This window comes from Mustela nivalis (assembly GCF_964662115.1).
Source record: "Mustela nivalis genome assembly, chromosome: 2".
Taxonomy (NCBI): domain Eukaryota; kingdom Metazoa; phylum Chordata; class Mammalia; order Carnivora; family Mustelidae; genus Mustela; species Mustela nivalis.
This window is the reverse complement of record NC_139021.1, coordinates 86699638-86712744: the sequence shown is the minus strand read 5'-3', so window position 1 is coordinate 86712744 and position 13107 is coordinate 86699638. Positions and strand designations below refer to the sequence as shown.

At 33.9% G+C, this 13107-nt stretch overlaps 1 protein-coding gene across 1 annotated transcript in view; it reads right to left on the bottom strand.

Moving 5' to 3' along the window:
- The window catches only part of PXDNL (peroxidasin like), a 500679-nt gene that overhangs the window by 155004 nt on the left and 332568 nt on the right, over window positions 1–13107 (bottom strand). Inside the window, exons 7-9 of the mRNA XM_082720100.1 lie at window positions 10116–10285; window positions 7486–7603; window positions 944–1113 (exon numbers count right to left, since the gene is read on the bottom strand). Of these exons, the coding sequence (XP_082576226.1) occupies window positions 944–1113; window positions 7486–7603; window positions 10116–10285 (458 nt within the window). The remainder of the gene's footprint in view (window positions 1–943; window positions 1114–7485; window positions 7604–10115; window positions 10286–13107) is intronic.

Genomic DNA, 13107 nt, shown 5'->3' with positions numbered 1-13107 from the left:
CTCCTACACATCTCTTCCCAACTCCAAATTTAGTGATGTCAAGTTAATCTTTGGCAAAACTGCAAATTGGGGCTTTGCCCTCACCCCCAGAGCCAGTTTCTAAACATTTACCAGTGGGGCATCTGGGTTGGCTCAGATGGTTAAGTGTCCAACTCTTGATTTCGTGTCAGGTCATGATTTCAGGGTCATGAGATCAAGTCCCCACGTTGGGCTCTATGCTCAGTGGAGAGTCGACCTGAGATTCTTTCTCACTCTCCCCCTTCCTCTGCCACCTCAACCCTGTGCACAGGTATGCTCTCTCTTCCTATAATAAATAAATAAATATTTAAAATATATATATAAATAAACAAACAAATATTTACCAGCACACATCTATCCTTTCTGCTTCTATCCCCTTTCCTTACCCATCATAAAATTTTAAAATTTTCACAGCTCTTGTGTCTGGTTTATATAAGCCACTAATGGCAAAGTAAAGCTCCTGGAAAGTTAAAGGAGCATAGGTTGTTAACTATACAGTCTTCAGCATCTAGCTCAGTGGGCATTCAATAAGTATCTGCTAAGTGAATTAATTATGAATGAATAATTCAATGATTTGTTAGAAAGGATGATGGTCTTGCCTAGCTACCACTGATTTTCTTTGAGGATGCTGGGTCATCTTCTGGAGAAGCTGGATGGATAATCAAAAGAACAATGGCAGCCTTGAGACAGCATCTAGTGTGACTAGAAAATAACAGAACTAAGGCAGGAAATTAAATAAAGCTCAAGAGGAAAAAAAAAATCAAGTTTCTATAAAAGATTAGAAAGTGATGGACAATGACAACTGTTTCACTTTAAAGCATTCCATTCCTTAAAGAAGCAAGATAAAGCCATTTTCTAGTACAAATAACTGATGGAGAACTGTTGCATTTACATTAAGTTCAGTTATGGGGAAAAAAAGTTGTACCTGGAGGACTGGAGTATCTGAGCATGGCATTCTGTGTCTTGACCTCTCCAGCTGAGTTTCTGGCCATACACTGATATTCACCTTGGTCTGACTCACGAGTGTTTCGGATCATGAGTGTCCCATCATCAAACAAGTTAAATCGAGAATCATCTTCCAAATCCAATGAGTGGCTAGAAATACACATTTTATATACATATTATTTAACTCCAATCATATTGAAAACACCTAACCAAAAATGAAAATATAAGACCTTATAAATATGTTTCATGTATATCAACATGTTGACTTTTTAAATTGTCTTAATAATTCAGATCATTTTAATTTAAATCCTAATTGCCCCTTCCTATTTCTGAGATTGTATACTAAACACAGGTTTCAAGTCAAGACATGATAGAAAGGAAGGAGGCTTAAATGTCCTACTTTCCAAGGCAGCATGAATTTAAACACTGAAACCATCTCTCTAATATGAAAGATACCTCAGCACATTGTTATACCTCTGAATTCCTATTTTTAAAAAAAGTGGAATTGGGGCACCTGGGTGGCTCAGTGGGTTAAGCCTCTGCCTTCAGCTCAGGTCAGACCTCAGGGTCCTGAGATCAAGCCCTGCATTGGGCTCTCTGCTCAGCAAGGAGTCTGCTTGCCCCTCTCTCTCTTTCTGCCTGTTTCTCTGCCTACTTGTGATCTGTCAAATAAATAAATAAAATCTTTTTTTAAAAAAAGTAGAATCATCAGATGGTGATATGTAAGCTTTGTACCTCTTTTCTGCAAGTCATTTAATATGCACTTATATTTTGTTGAAGAGTAGTAAAATATTCATATTCAAGGCAACATAGCTCAAAGCTGAGGATGATTACACGACATGGCATTAAATAAGCACATCCATTTACCCAGTTGTTGGAGGTTAGGCCCTCATAACTGAACTGGACCATTCTGGAGATACTAGAAAAATACTTTTTATCAATAGAAGTGGAGTACCCATTGAGCACAGTAGTCTTCACTACTGTGAAAGAAAAGCTCAGGCAACAGTAATGAGCTTTTTGGGTTATCTTTAGAAGTAAATGAAAAGCTACTGACACATAAACATATGTCAGAAGTTTCAACAGAATTTTTTTTTGTCTCACCAGGGTATTTTTCCCCCTTTAGAAATATTGAATAATCATGTGTGAGGAGGAATATAGATGTTCACATGAGTATTCTTAGTACTCTAACAATATTAAACATAATAAATTTCCCCCTAACACACATTCATCACTCAATAGGCATTTGTTAAACACTTAATATGTTGTCTCACATCAATAACACTCTTAAGAGAGGGAAAAGTCCAAAGAGAGGATTTCATTTCTTTCTTTTTTAATTTGTTCTAAAATCCAATGGCTTCCAAGTAAACATTTGTCTATTAATTTAAAAATGTGCCAACACTGACGAATGATAACTCCTCTTATTTTCATGTATGTAAAAAGTAAAGCAGGTTAAATTAAAGAGATGGAGAAACCATACTTATTCAGAAATTTACATCACAAAGGATAAAGAGGAACATAATGGCCATATTTCACATCCATTCTTTCAAAATGGAGCAGAAAAGAAGGCAGGACAGATAGATGAAATCTGTTCTTTTTCACCCACTGAAAAGCCTAATTTTAAGAACTACCAGTTAGTCAATGAGAACTTCAAGTAACTATTTTTGAAGAGATTAGTTTTAGGAAATACAGCATTGCCTTTGAAAGGCCAGCAATGCAGAGTATAGGAAGCTAGATGCTGAATATTCCTGTAAGTACAGACTGCCACAACTACTCAGTGCCAGTAACATGCAGTGAACATCAGAAAACATATTTTTTTAAAGTGCACAAATTCAAAAGTCTTATTAAGTATTAAACTAATTATTTTAAACACAATTCTAAAATCACCTAACCTTGAACCCAATTAGGTCTACTTGCAAAGTAGCACGCCAGCAATAATGGAATTGCGCCTTTTCCAAAGATGATTTAATTTCCTTTAAGTTTGTTCTAGGAACCTCTGAGCTGGTAAACACGTGGAGATTTAGGCAGTGTCACACTCAGAGAGCACAGAAACTCTGTACCTCTTCCCACGTACCTTGCCCTATGTATCTCTTCCATCTGGCTGTTCTCAATTATATCCTTTTATAATAAACTATAATTTAACTCTTCCCAATCCCTTGGAATAATAAGACAGGCACAGCGCCTTCCTTCAAGGAAGAGTCTTATAAAAAGACAGACTAGTAACAACAAGGCACTTGTCTCAGCCTCCATATGGATGGAGAATTCAGACAAAAGAAAAAGGAGGGAAACAGGAAGAGGAGGAGAAAAATAGTTGTATACAGACATTACACACTGAGAAATAAAGCAAATGCAGAAAAAAAATTGTCCTAAAAGTGACTCCTAAAATATCAAAAGTTGCTAAATGTGTACATGATATCTATCTTCTGGCTAGACAATGCAATAGAATTCACCAGTTTTCATTATTTAAAATGATTTTAAACCAACAGCAGCCAATCACACCCATGAATGGAAAATACACCATTCTTTTTCCCGTTATTCTCCCCTTTCTTCGGATCTTCTTCACTATGCTGTTAAAAGTTGTTTGTGCAGGAATCATGATGTTTCTTCAAAAATTCAAAGCAAGTCTTTATGATTCAATATATGTATCACATTGTCAATTTGATACAAAATATGTAGTAATCATATGTAAAAAACACAAAGATTTGCTTAACTAGAATTTACTTAGCTTTTTTCCCCCTTGAAAATTTGCCAACAAACATATTTGATTTATTAGACACAATTCACTTCCACAAACATTTATTAAGTGCTTTCTAAGAATTAGACCCTACATCTAGGCACTAGAAATATAAAAATAAATAAACTAACTTCCATGCCCATAAATTTAAAATATCTACCACAGAAGAAGGCATGTAGTGAAAAACTATAAGTAGAAGATAATTATAAGTCTTGTTTATAATCAACTGTAAATATTGTACTAATATTTGCCACAGTTTCAATTTTTTTTTTTTAAATGGCCAAAATTCCCACAGTCTAGAACCTCAACATTAAGAAAAGCATGGCTGGTAAAGAAACTTCTTTGGTGGTGTGACTACCTTGATCACCATCTACTGGTACTTAAAGATTATAAATTAAAAGCTAAAGTCATTAGCCGTCCAGTTGTTTGCAATCTTCCTCTTACACTCATAAGTAAAACCTTTATTCCAACAAATATGATCTACCCTCTTTCCAGAATTCTATCATAATTGATTTCCATCCTGTGCCTTTACTCATTCTTTCTTCAGTAGGAATGCTTTCCCTCCTCTTTGAATTAAATCACTCATTAAAAATTTATTTTGATAGTTATTTCTAGGTAGTGTAATTACTTTACTCTCCTCCTGAGAAGACTAAAGGATCTCCAAACATCAACAAATGGTTGATTTCTAATTATTATTATTAAATTATGTTTAAAGAAAGGGGTCTTTATGAAGTTGGTTCTTTACTATGAGTTGAGATTTTTATTTCTTTATATGTGATCAATTTTGATAAACATTCCATAGTTACTTGAAACCATAGCATAACTTAGATTTTTATGTGTGGATATATGTGTTACATACAAAACCAGCCTTCCTATGTTGTTCTTGTTAATTTTTGTTCTTATTCTTCCTAAGAGAAGAGTACTGTCATTTCTCCCTAAAACTGACTTTCTGCCAATTAATCCTGGTAATCCTCTTAATTTTGTTTTATTTTTAAGCAGCTATTTTGTTAAGTACAGAGAGATTTGTGAATCTTATCTCCAGGTGAATTGTTGCTGATCACTTATGATTTAATGATATGCAATTATAGTTTTTTTCAAATTTAGTTTAGTTGATATTAATCTGGATATAGCAGCTTTATTTTGTTTAGACAACTATGGTATTATATGTTTACCCATCTAGCTTCCATCTCCCCATATCATGTTTTAAATAAACATATTTAGCACACAGCTGAATTTTTAATTCAATCTATGATGTCTTTCAAAAGGCTATTTAAATTTGTACATTCATCATGTTTATTAATGTATTTAAGCTTATTTCTGATGAGATATTTTGTTCATTTTCTGTCCTTTCCCTTTCCTTTACCTCAATTCTATCTCTCCCTTCCTTTTGTTCATTGGTCCAATTTTCCTTAATCATACTTTCCCTTCTCTTGGTATGAAAGTTGTATTCTCTTCCTTATCTTAGTATTTTGCCATAATTTTTAATAGGCCTTCTTAATGTCTCAAAACCAGTCAATATCATTGTATAGTTCAAAAATGAGACATGGGAAATTATTTATTTATGTCCTCTCTCCTTACAGTATTTTTATTAGTGTCATCTAACATTTTACTTCTCCCTTCCTTTAGAGTTGGTGAATACTTTAACTATCTCAGTTTATTCCTATTTATCAACATGTTTAAAAATACTTTGTTTTCACCTTTGGTTCTTGCATATCTTCCTTATTTATAATACTTTTAGCAAATATCCCTAAGTAACGCTCAACTCTTTGAAAGTGTCTTTATTGTACTTCTCAAATAATTTAGCTGAATCTAAAACTGAAAGAAACTAGATTTTTTCTCTTTAACAAGCTAAATACATGCCATTACCTTCTGTGTTTAAAGTCAACTGTCAGTGTAATTGCTGTGCACTTGAGGGTAATCTGCAAATTATCTTGGAATGAAAGATTTTATCTCATTCAATGTTCTGATCATCATTCACCAGATACAGATTTCTTTTTTAAGTCCTAGTTGGGAATCGGTACAATTCTTAATCTGAAATTTCATGATTTTTTTTCATTTCTGGAAAAGTTCTCATTGTTACTTCTCTAAACATTGACTCCAGCTCATTATTTCTTAACTTCTGTTTCTGGAATTCCTAGTGGAGATGTCCTGGACCTTTGGATTAGTTTCCATGTTTCTTACCCTGACAGATAATTTACTCCAACAGACATACCCTCTAATTCTCTAATTCCATATTTGCTTATGTCTAATCAGTTCTTAACCCACTGTTCTATGGATGCTAAAGTCAGGATAGAGGTTTTCTTCAGGGGAGGAAAGCAGGAGAATGTTAAGGAAGAAACACCTAGGTATCTTCTAATGAATTGGTAGAATTTTCTTTTCTTGGCCTACTTTATGTTAAACAGATGTTTGTTTCAAATTATCTGTTGTACTATACATTTCACATACTTTCATCATATATATTATCTTTTTATTAAAAAATCCTTGATGAGAAATAATCAGCAAGATGTGTTAATGTTAAACATTTTTTGGTATGAATTCTTCCTTTTCATTTCTATTTTTTTCTATACAAAATGGCTAATATTATAACAGAAATTTCTATCTAAAGTTCACCTTTCCTTCATCTTATTCCTTTTTTTTCAATTTCTTTGTTTCTTTTAAAATGCATCTTAGCTTCTTTAGTCATCATATTTCAAACTCTTATGTCATACATCAGGCAATATGATTTTTTATTTGTTCCTTTCTGAATACTAGTCAGTACCGTTGTAACCTTGAACACATAATGACTGAATTTAAACTGTAAGAGGGCAGAGCAAGCAGTTTGAAGGCATTACAAGCAGCAATTTCTATTTCTCAAGTACCCTTGAATAATCACCAGATGGATATAAATTGAAGTTTTCTATCAACTGATGTCTTTCTCCTGGGCCAGATTCCAGATTTAATAGCATTCATAATTGCCTTCTTTCCAAGCTATTTTTAACCTGTACTTATTAGATTTTTGCTTGAATTAACAACACATTTTACAAACATATCTGGGTTTTTTTTTTTACTACAATTACGAATATAAATTATATACAAAAAGGCATAAAATATATTTTATTTATAAATAAAAGCATAAAAATTTAGAGTTGATTACACACATGATAGAAAACAACCAATGAAATTTTGTGGAGGCATATGGAAAAGACACATGCAAACCATGCTAGTTACCAATAATACAATTAATGATAATATAATTGTCCAAGTACTATCATTGAATGTATTAAGTATATGATTCATTCTATGTATCTATTTCACATTATTTTCCCACTCTAAAATTTTAACTTTTTGTAAGTTTGTTATCACTATTTAACTTTATATTCAGTGTTTTAGACTCATAGAAACCATGTTTTATCAAATTGTGCAATAAAAATAAAGTAAGTGACTAGTATTTTAAATAGTCTTGAAATATTTTTTATTCCCAATTCACTTATGTAATGTTCTACTGACTTACTATGTCAAATTTGCAACATCAAATGTAAAATACCAGTTTGAAACTAAAATAATTAAGGTGAGGTTATGTCTAATTATGTTCAGATTTTAAAACATACTAGTTATTATCCCAATATCTCCTTCTAGAAATAATGCAAAATTCCTTTACTCAATTTCACAATCATTGATATCTGGAAATATAGAATTTTAAGTAGTCTTCCAGATACTTCCAGGTAAAAGCTGACAGCTAAAAGGCATTTTTATGAAATATCAAGAAACACTGATAATTTGGGAATTAACACATGTCTATGCTCAGTATTTACTTGTTATGTATCCAAATAATCTTCGGTTTAGGATTTCCTTCAGCCCGGCAAGTAAAGTAGACAGTATTCCCTGATGTTACCTCCACATCTTGGGGCTCAAAAGTAATTCGAGGACTCTCTGTAACAGAAGAATTATTGGTATACTTTTAAAGACACAAAATTACAGTACTCTAAAATATTATTGACAAAGGACTACAGATAATTTTAATTTCCTTCTACATTAAAGTTTTACAAATTATACTGCATCTACCCAGTAATGTACCAGTTTTGATGTTAGACATATATTTCACAAAACTTTAGAAGTTTGAAAGATTTACTGCATAAAGGAATTTCCAATGAGGTAAATTAAATAAATTTCCCTATGCTTTTATTTCTAGTAGTCCAATACAGCCATATTTATGGAAGGAGTTTGAGTTTATGGGTCAATATTTCAAGCTAAGTACTTCAGTTGAGCTTGCAATTTTGCAGGCATTTCTCTAGACAATTAGCATCTAACTACCCACTTTATACAATTTATAAGAATTTGTATGTCTAGACCTCAAACCTGGTTGAACAACCTTACTTATTAATATAAATTAATGTTTCCCATCTCAGATAATAATTAGTGATGAACATGGAAACATTTAAATAATTTCAATAAGTGATTGATATTTAATGAACCAGACAATATTATTGAATTTAAATTATAGAGAACAATTTAAAAAAGGGAACTTTGCCTTTCTACAACAAATTTAACATAATTTTTTAAACCTTTCTAAATGATAAAGCTCTTTCTTTTTAAGTGGATCATTTGAGACTTCTAATCATTAATAAATAACCAGATCTGACATGTCTGGAGAATGTTACATTTATCTCTATTAATCTTAACCACTACAACAAAAGTCCATATAACCAATATCCCGGCCTTATCCTTTTTAGAAAAATGGTATGATTCATTTACATATATTTATTTTAAAAAAGAATTCAACAGTACAGTGTGTCAGGCATAGTGCTAAGTAGGTGATGAAATAATGATCAAAACAAATTCTCTGTACTCATGAGCTTATAGTTTTGTTAAAGCAACTGAAAGTAAAACAAACACAACATGTATGATAATATGTTGCTATAAGTGCTAAGAAAAATAAATGGTAATTTGATAGATTATGAAAAGGGACCTGACTCAGAGTGTGTGGGATAGGGAAAAGGTGAATAGAGAGCAAAATTAAATAAAGCTTTTCCAAGTAACTAATCTTTAAGAAGAGGGCTCTTAAAAGAAGGGAGGCAAGAAGAATATTGTAGGCAGAGTAAATAACGTATAGTCTTGGTTGAAAAAAAGCTTAAGAACTTCTAGGAACTGAAAGAACATCATAATGACTAAACATCACTGACAGATTCGGAGGCAGAATGAATCAAGGTTACAGAGTAGCCAAGGGCCACAATATATAGGAAGTGTGGTCTTGTTAAGGATGTGGCGTTTCATTTGAAGGTATGGGAAGCTATAAAAGAGCACAGAAGAATTATATCATCAGATCTGTGTTTTAAAAGATCTCCCCAAATATAATAGATTGGAGAGGGAAGAAGATGAAAGCTGGGACAGCAGTTAAGATGCTCTAAATTCCCAGCAAACTTGACTAGGACATAAATTCTGAGTTGCTAGTAAAGATGGATGTTATGGACAAATTTGAGATTTATTTATAAATAAAGACAAATCACTTTTCTTCTCAGTCTGGATAGAATTAAACTATACTGGCTTCCAGTGAATGGGGCATTAGAAAGCAATTTCTGCTATAAGCTATCGCCCTAGTATATTTTCAAGGAGCCCAATTATCACACATATGCATGCCTATGTATGTATATTCATTTATTCATATTTAAAGCTATATATAAAATTGATTAGATAGATACACAAGTAAATATTTATTTATATTAAAAGCTTGAAGGGAGAACTGAATAAATTCTTTTTTTATTTTTTTGAAGAGTTGGTTCATTTATTTGACACAGAGAGAGAGAGCACAAGGTGAAGGAACAGCAGGCAGAGAGGGAGAAGCAGACTCCCCACTAAGGAGGAGCAGGACACAAGGCTCAATCTCAGGACCCTGGAATCATGACCTGAGCTGTGCAGATGCCTAACCAACTGAGCCACCCAAACACACCGAGAACCAAATAATTTCTAAGAAACTATACTTGGATCCTTAATTAAAGTCTGATAGAATTATTAAAGTAGTCAGAATAAGAACTATGCTTACCAAATCCAGAGTTTGCTTTACTATTATGAATATTAAAAATCATTTGATCTGAAGTTGAAAAAACCTCAATTATTGATTTATTAACACTTAAGTGATGCTGGTTTACGGGAAAACTTTAATGCTGGTCAGAGTGTCCTGTGACCTTGTTGAAAAATAATTTCCCTTAATATTTCTTCTTTGAAATTTGAAAGTTGGATTAAATGATGCTCAAGGACCATCTCAGCTCTGTTTATGGATGATAAAAACTTCATTTTTCAAGGCCATTGACCATACTTTTAACTAAATCCCTTGATAACATTTTCTGGTATTATGTTCTTCCAAATACAACATCATATAGAAAACCTTTATAGAAAGGGGGCAAACAAAAGACATTTTCATTTTACACACAGAGAGAAAAGTACATACCACAGTTGAACTCCTCTACTGTTAACGAAGCGATGGAGCGTCCCTGGAGCCTTCTGGGATACTCACATGTAGCAGCAGCCTGAGTTTGGCCATTTCGGGCATAGCCTTGCATAAGTTCCCCCAGCCACATTAAATCACAGTCACAAACTAGAGCATTGGAATCCAGACGCCTAGGCATGCAGGTAAGAATTACAACTGTTGAAATTTTAGTAACTATTAAATCAGATGTCACAAGTGTGCTAAATAAAAGACAACTGTCTTTTGATAGTATTCAGTCAAGAATCACAACACCCAAATTACTCACTTGGACTATTCACTGCTCGGTGGGCAGTTTCAAAGGGAAAGAAAAGCATAAGGTAAATTCAAATTCAAATCTTTCTATTTGAAAATAGAGTAATATGTCACTTGTATTTGCATAATCCCTTTCACTTAAAGATCCAAAAGCACTTTTTAGAAATCACTTCATTAATTTTTTCAGTACTCTTGGAAGGAATGTGGTTGTCATGAGTTAGAAATGATATGGTTCAGATGGGATACCCCTATCAGGTGTAACACACAGCTCCTGGGGCGATAGGGCACATGTGATTCACACAGGTTTCTCAGACTCCCGGGTGTTACCTGTGAAGTGACATTCTCCCAGTAGTTGAGAGACTTCAGTGTGGAAGATAGAGTTTATTGGGGGTACATGTAGTTTATTTACTAGCCCTCAGTTACTTTCCTTTATTCTGATATTCATGTGTAAATTACAGCCTGGACAGTCATGGGTTTGAGGATTTGGAATAACTAGGTACAAGTGCTCGCCATCTCAGACTGAACAAGATCTCATGGACCCTGGAAAACTTTGCTCAAATCATTTGTATGTCAGCTTACCATGACCGTAGTGATCAGTGTACCATCTATGAAAAGAGACACTTCATCAACATAACATACTAACAACATTATCTTATATTTAGCTTAAAACATTTGAAATATATATAGCACATGCATATAATATGCATACTGGCACATCACTGTGAGAAGGGTCTCCCTCTGCTTCTTTATGAGTATTTATCTCTCTGTGGGTGTTTCAGCAATGCAGTTAATGCAGTTTCATTAAAACGTAAGAAGTTAGAACAAAACAACAAAGAAAAGCTGCTACTAAAATTTAACAAGAAAGTATAATAGAAAGGGATTAGAAAAACAAACAGGAGATTTAGCATTTCAAGACTTTCTGAGAGCCTGAGAAGTCAGGAATGATACTGAGATAGAAATGTATATAGAAAAGAAACATTTAAAGAATTATAATTGCAAGTATACAAAGACAGTGACTCTAACCACAAGTGATAAGTTCAACAAAAGAGAATGAAGCAAGTAAAACAAAATATATATATATATATATATTCCTACTGCTACTAAAATAAAGCATCCCATGACCTGTTACAAAATGCCTTGACATTTTTCAGTTTCCAGATATGACTTAAAAACAAGAATGTTAAAACAACAATGAGATAACACTACGCATTTGTTAGAATGGCCAAATCCAGGACATTGATGACACTAAATGCTGGTGAGGGTGTGGAACAACAGAGCTCTCATTCACTGCTGCTGGGGCTAAAAAATGGGATGGCCACTTTGAAAGACAATCTGGCAATTTCTTATAAAACGAAACGTACTTTAACCATGCCATCCAGCAATCATTCTCTTTGGTATTTACCCAAAGGAAGTGTAAACAATGTCCCCTCAAAAAAACTACACATGGATATTTAAAGCAGCTTTATTTATAATTGCCAAAATTTGGAAGCCAACAAATGTCCTTCAGTAGTGAATGGATTAAAAAAACTGGTTCATCTAGACAATGGAATATTATTCAGCACTAAAAAGAAATTAGCTAGTAAGCCATGAAAAGACATGGGAGAATCTTAAATGCCTATGACTAAATAAAAGAAGTTAATCTGCAAAGGCTGCCTGCTGTATGATTCCAACGGTATGATATTCGAGACAAGACCAAACTATGGAGATGGTAAAATGTCTAGTGCCAGAGGTTAGGGGAGGAGAGGATGAATAGGTGGGACACAGAGGACTTTAAAGGCAGTGAAAATAGTCCGTGTGACATTATAGTGATGATATATGTTCTTATACATTCATCTAAACCCATGCCAAGTACAATAAACACGAACCCTAAGTTAAATTACGGACTTTGAGTGATTGTGGGATATAAATTTTAACAAATGTAACACTCCAGTGGCGGGTGATGGAGGGGGAGGCTCTTTAGGAAGAAAGGGTATGTGGGACGTCTCAGTTCTTTCTGCAAACCTAAAACTGTTCTAAGAGATAAAGTCTTTTATAAAAACAAAACAAGAATCGATGCTCTAATCCAAATGGCTGTGGTGCAACCAGTTCTGAGAAGTGAGGAAATTTTGACAGAAAAGGAGAATCTTCAAGCAGATGTGGTTCTGACACAAAGAGCACAGCCTGAGGAGAAAACACAGTAAAGCAGCGTCTACTGTGAGAATTGCAATGAAAGTAGAGTATACAATGACAAAATGGACTGGGGCTCGGTGAATGGTCCTCCTGATTAATTATGATCCTTGAAACACAATGATTCCAAGCGTTATTTCCAGGCACCAATTAAACACAAATTTATTTGCCCCAGTGTTTTGATTTCCTCGCCCATTGACCTGGACCTGGACACATTACACCAGAAAGACACCAGCAACAGCATGACCTCCAAGACAGCTGAGAGATACACTTTTGTGATTTTTCCACTCCGTGCCCTCCAAATAGCTCTGGGAAGCAGGACATGTGACTTTTACCTGATAACTGGGGCTTACTGAGGGAAAAAAACAATAATCCCAAATCCATCAATAAAGCAGAAGTCTACCCAGAGAAAGGGGTGAAGAGACAGATCAGGGTAAAAGCGAGTGATTCACACAGGCAGAGAGAAAAGCGAGGCAGTTGGAGGCTCAAACAGGATTGGGATGTTTACTCCAAATTTTTTAGTGTAGGAAGAAAT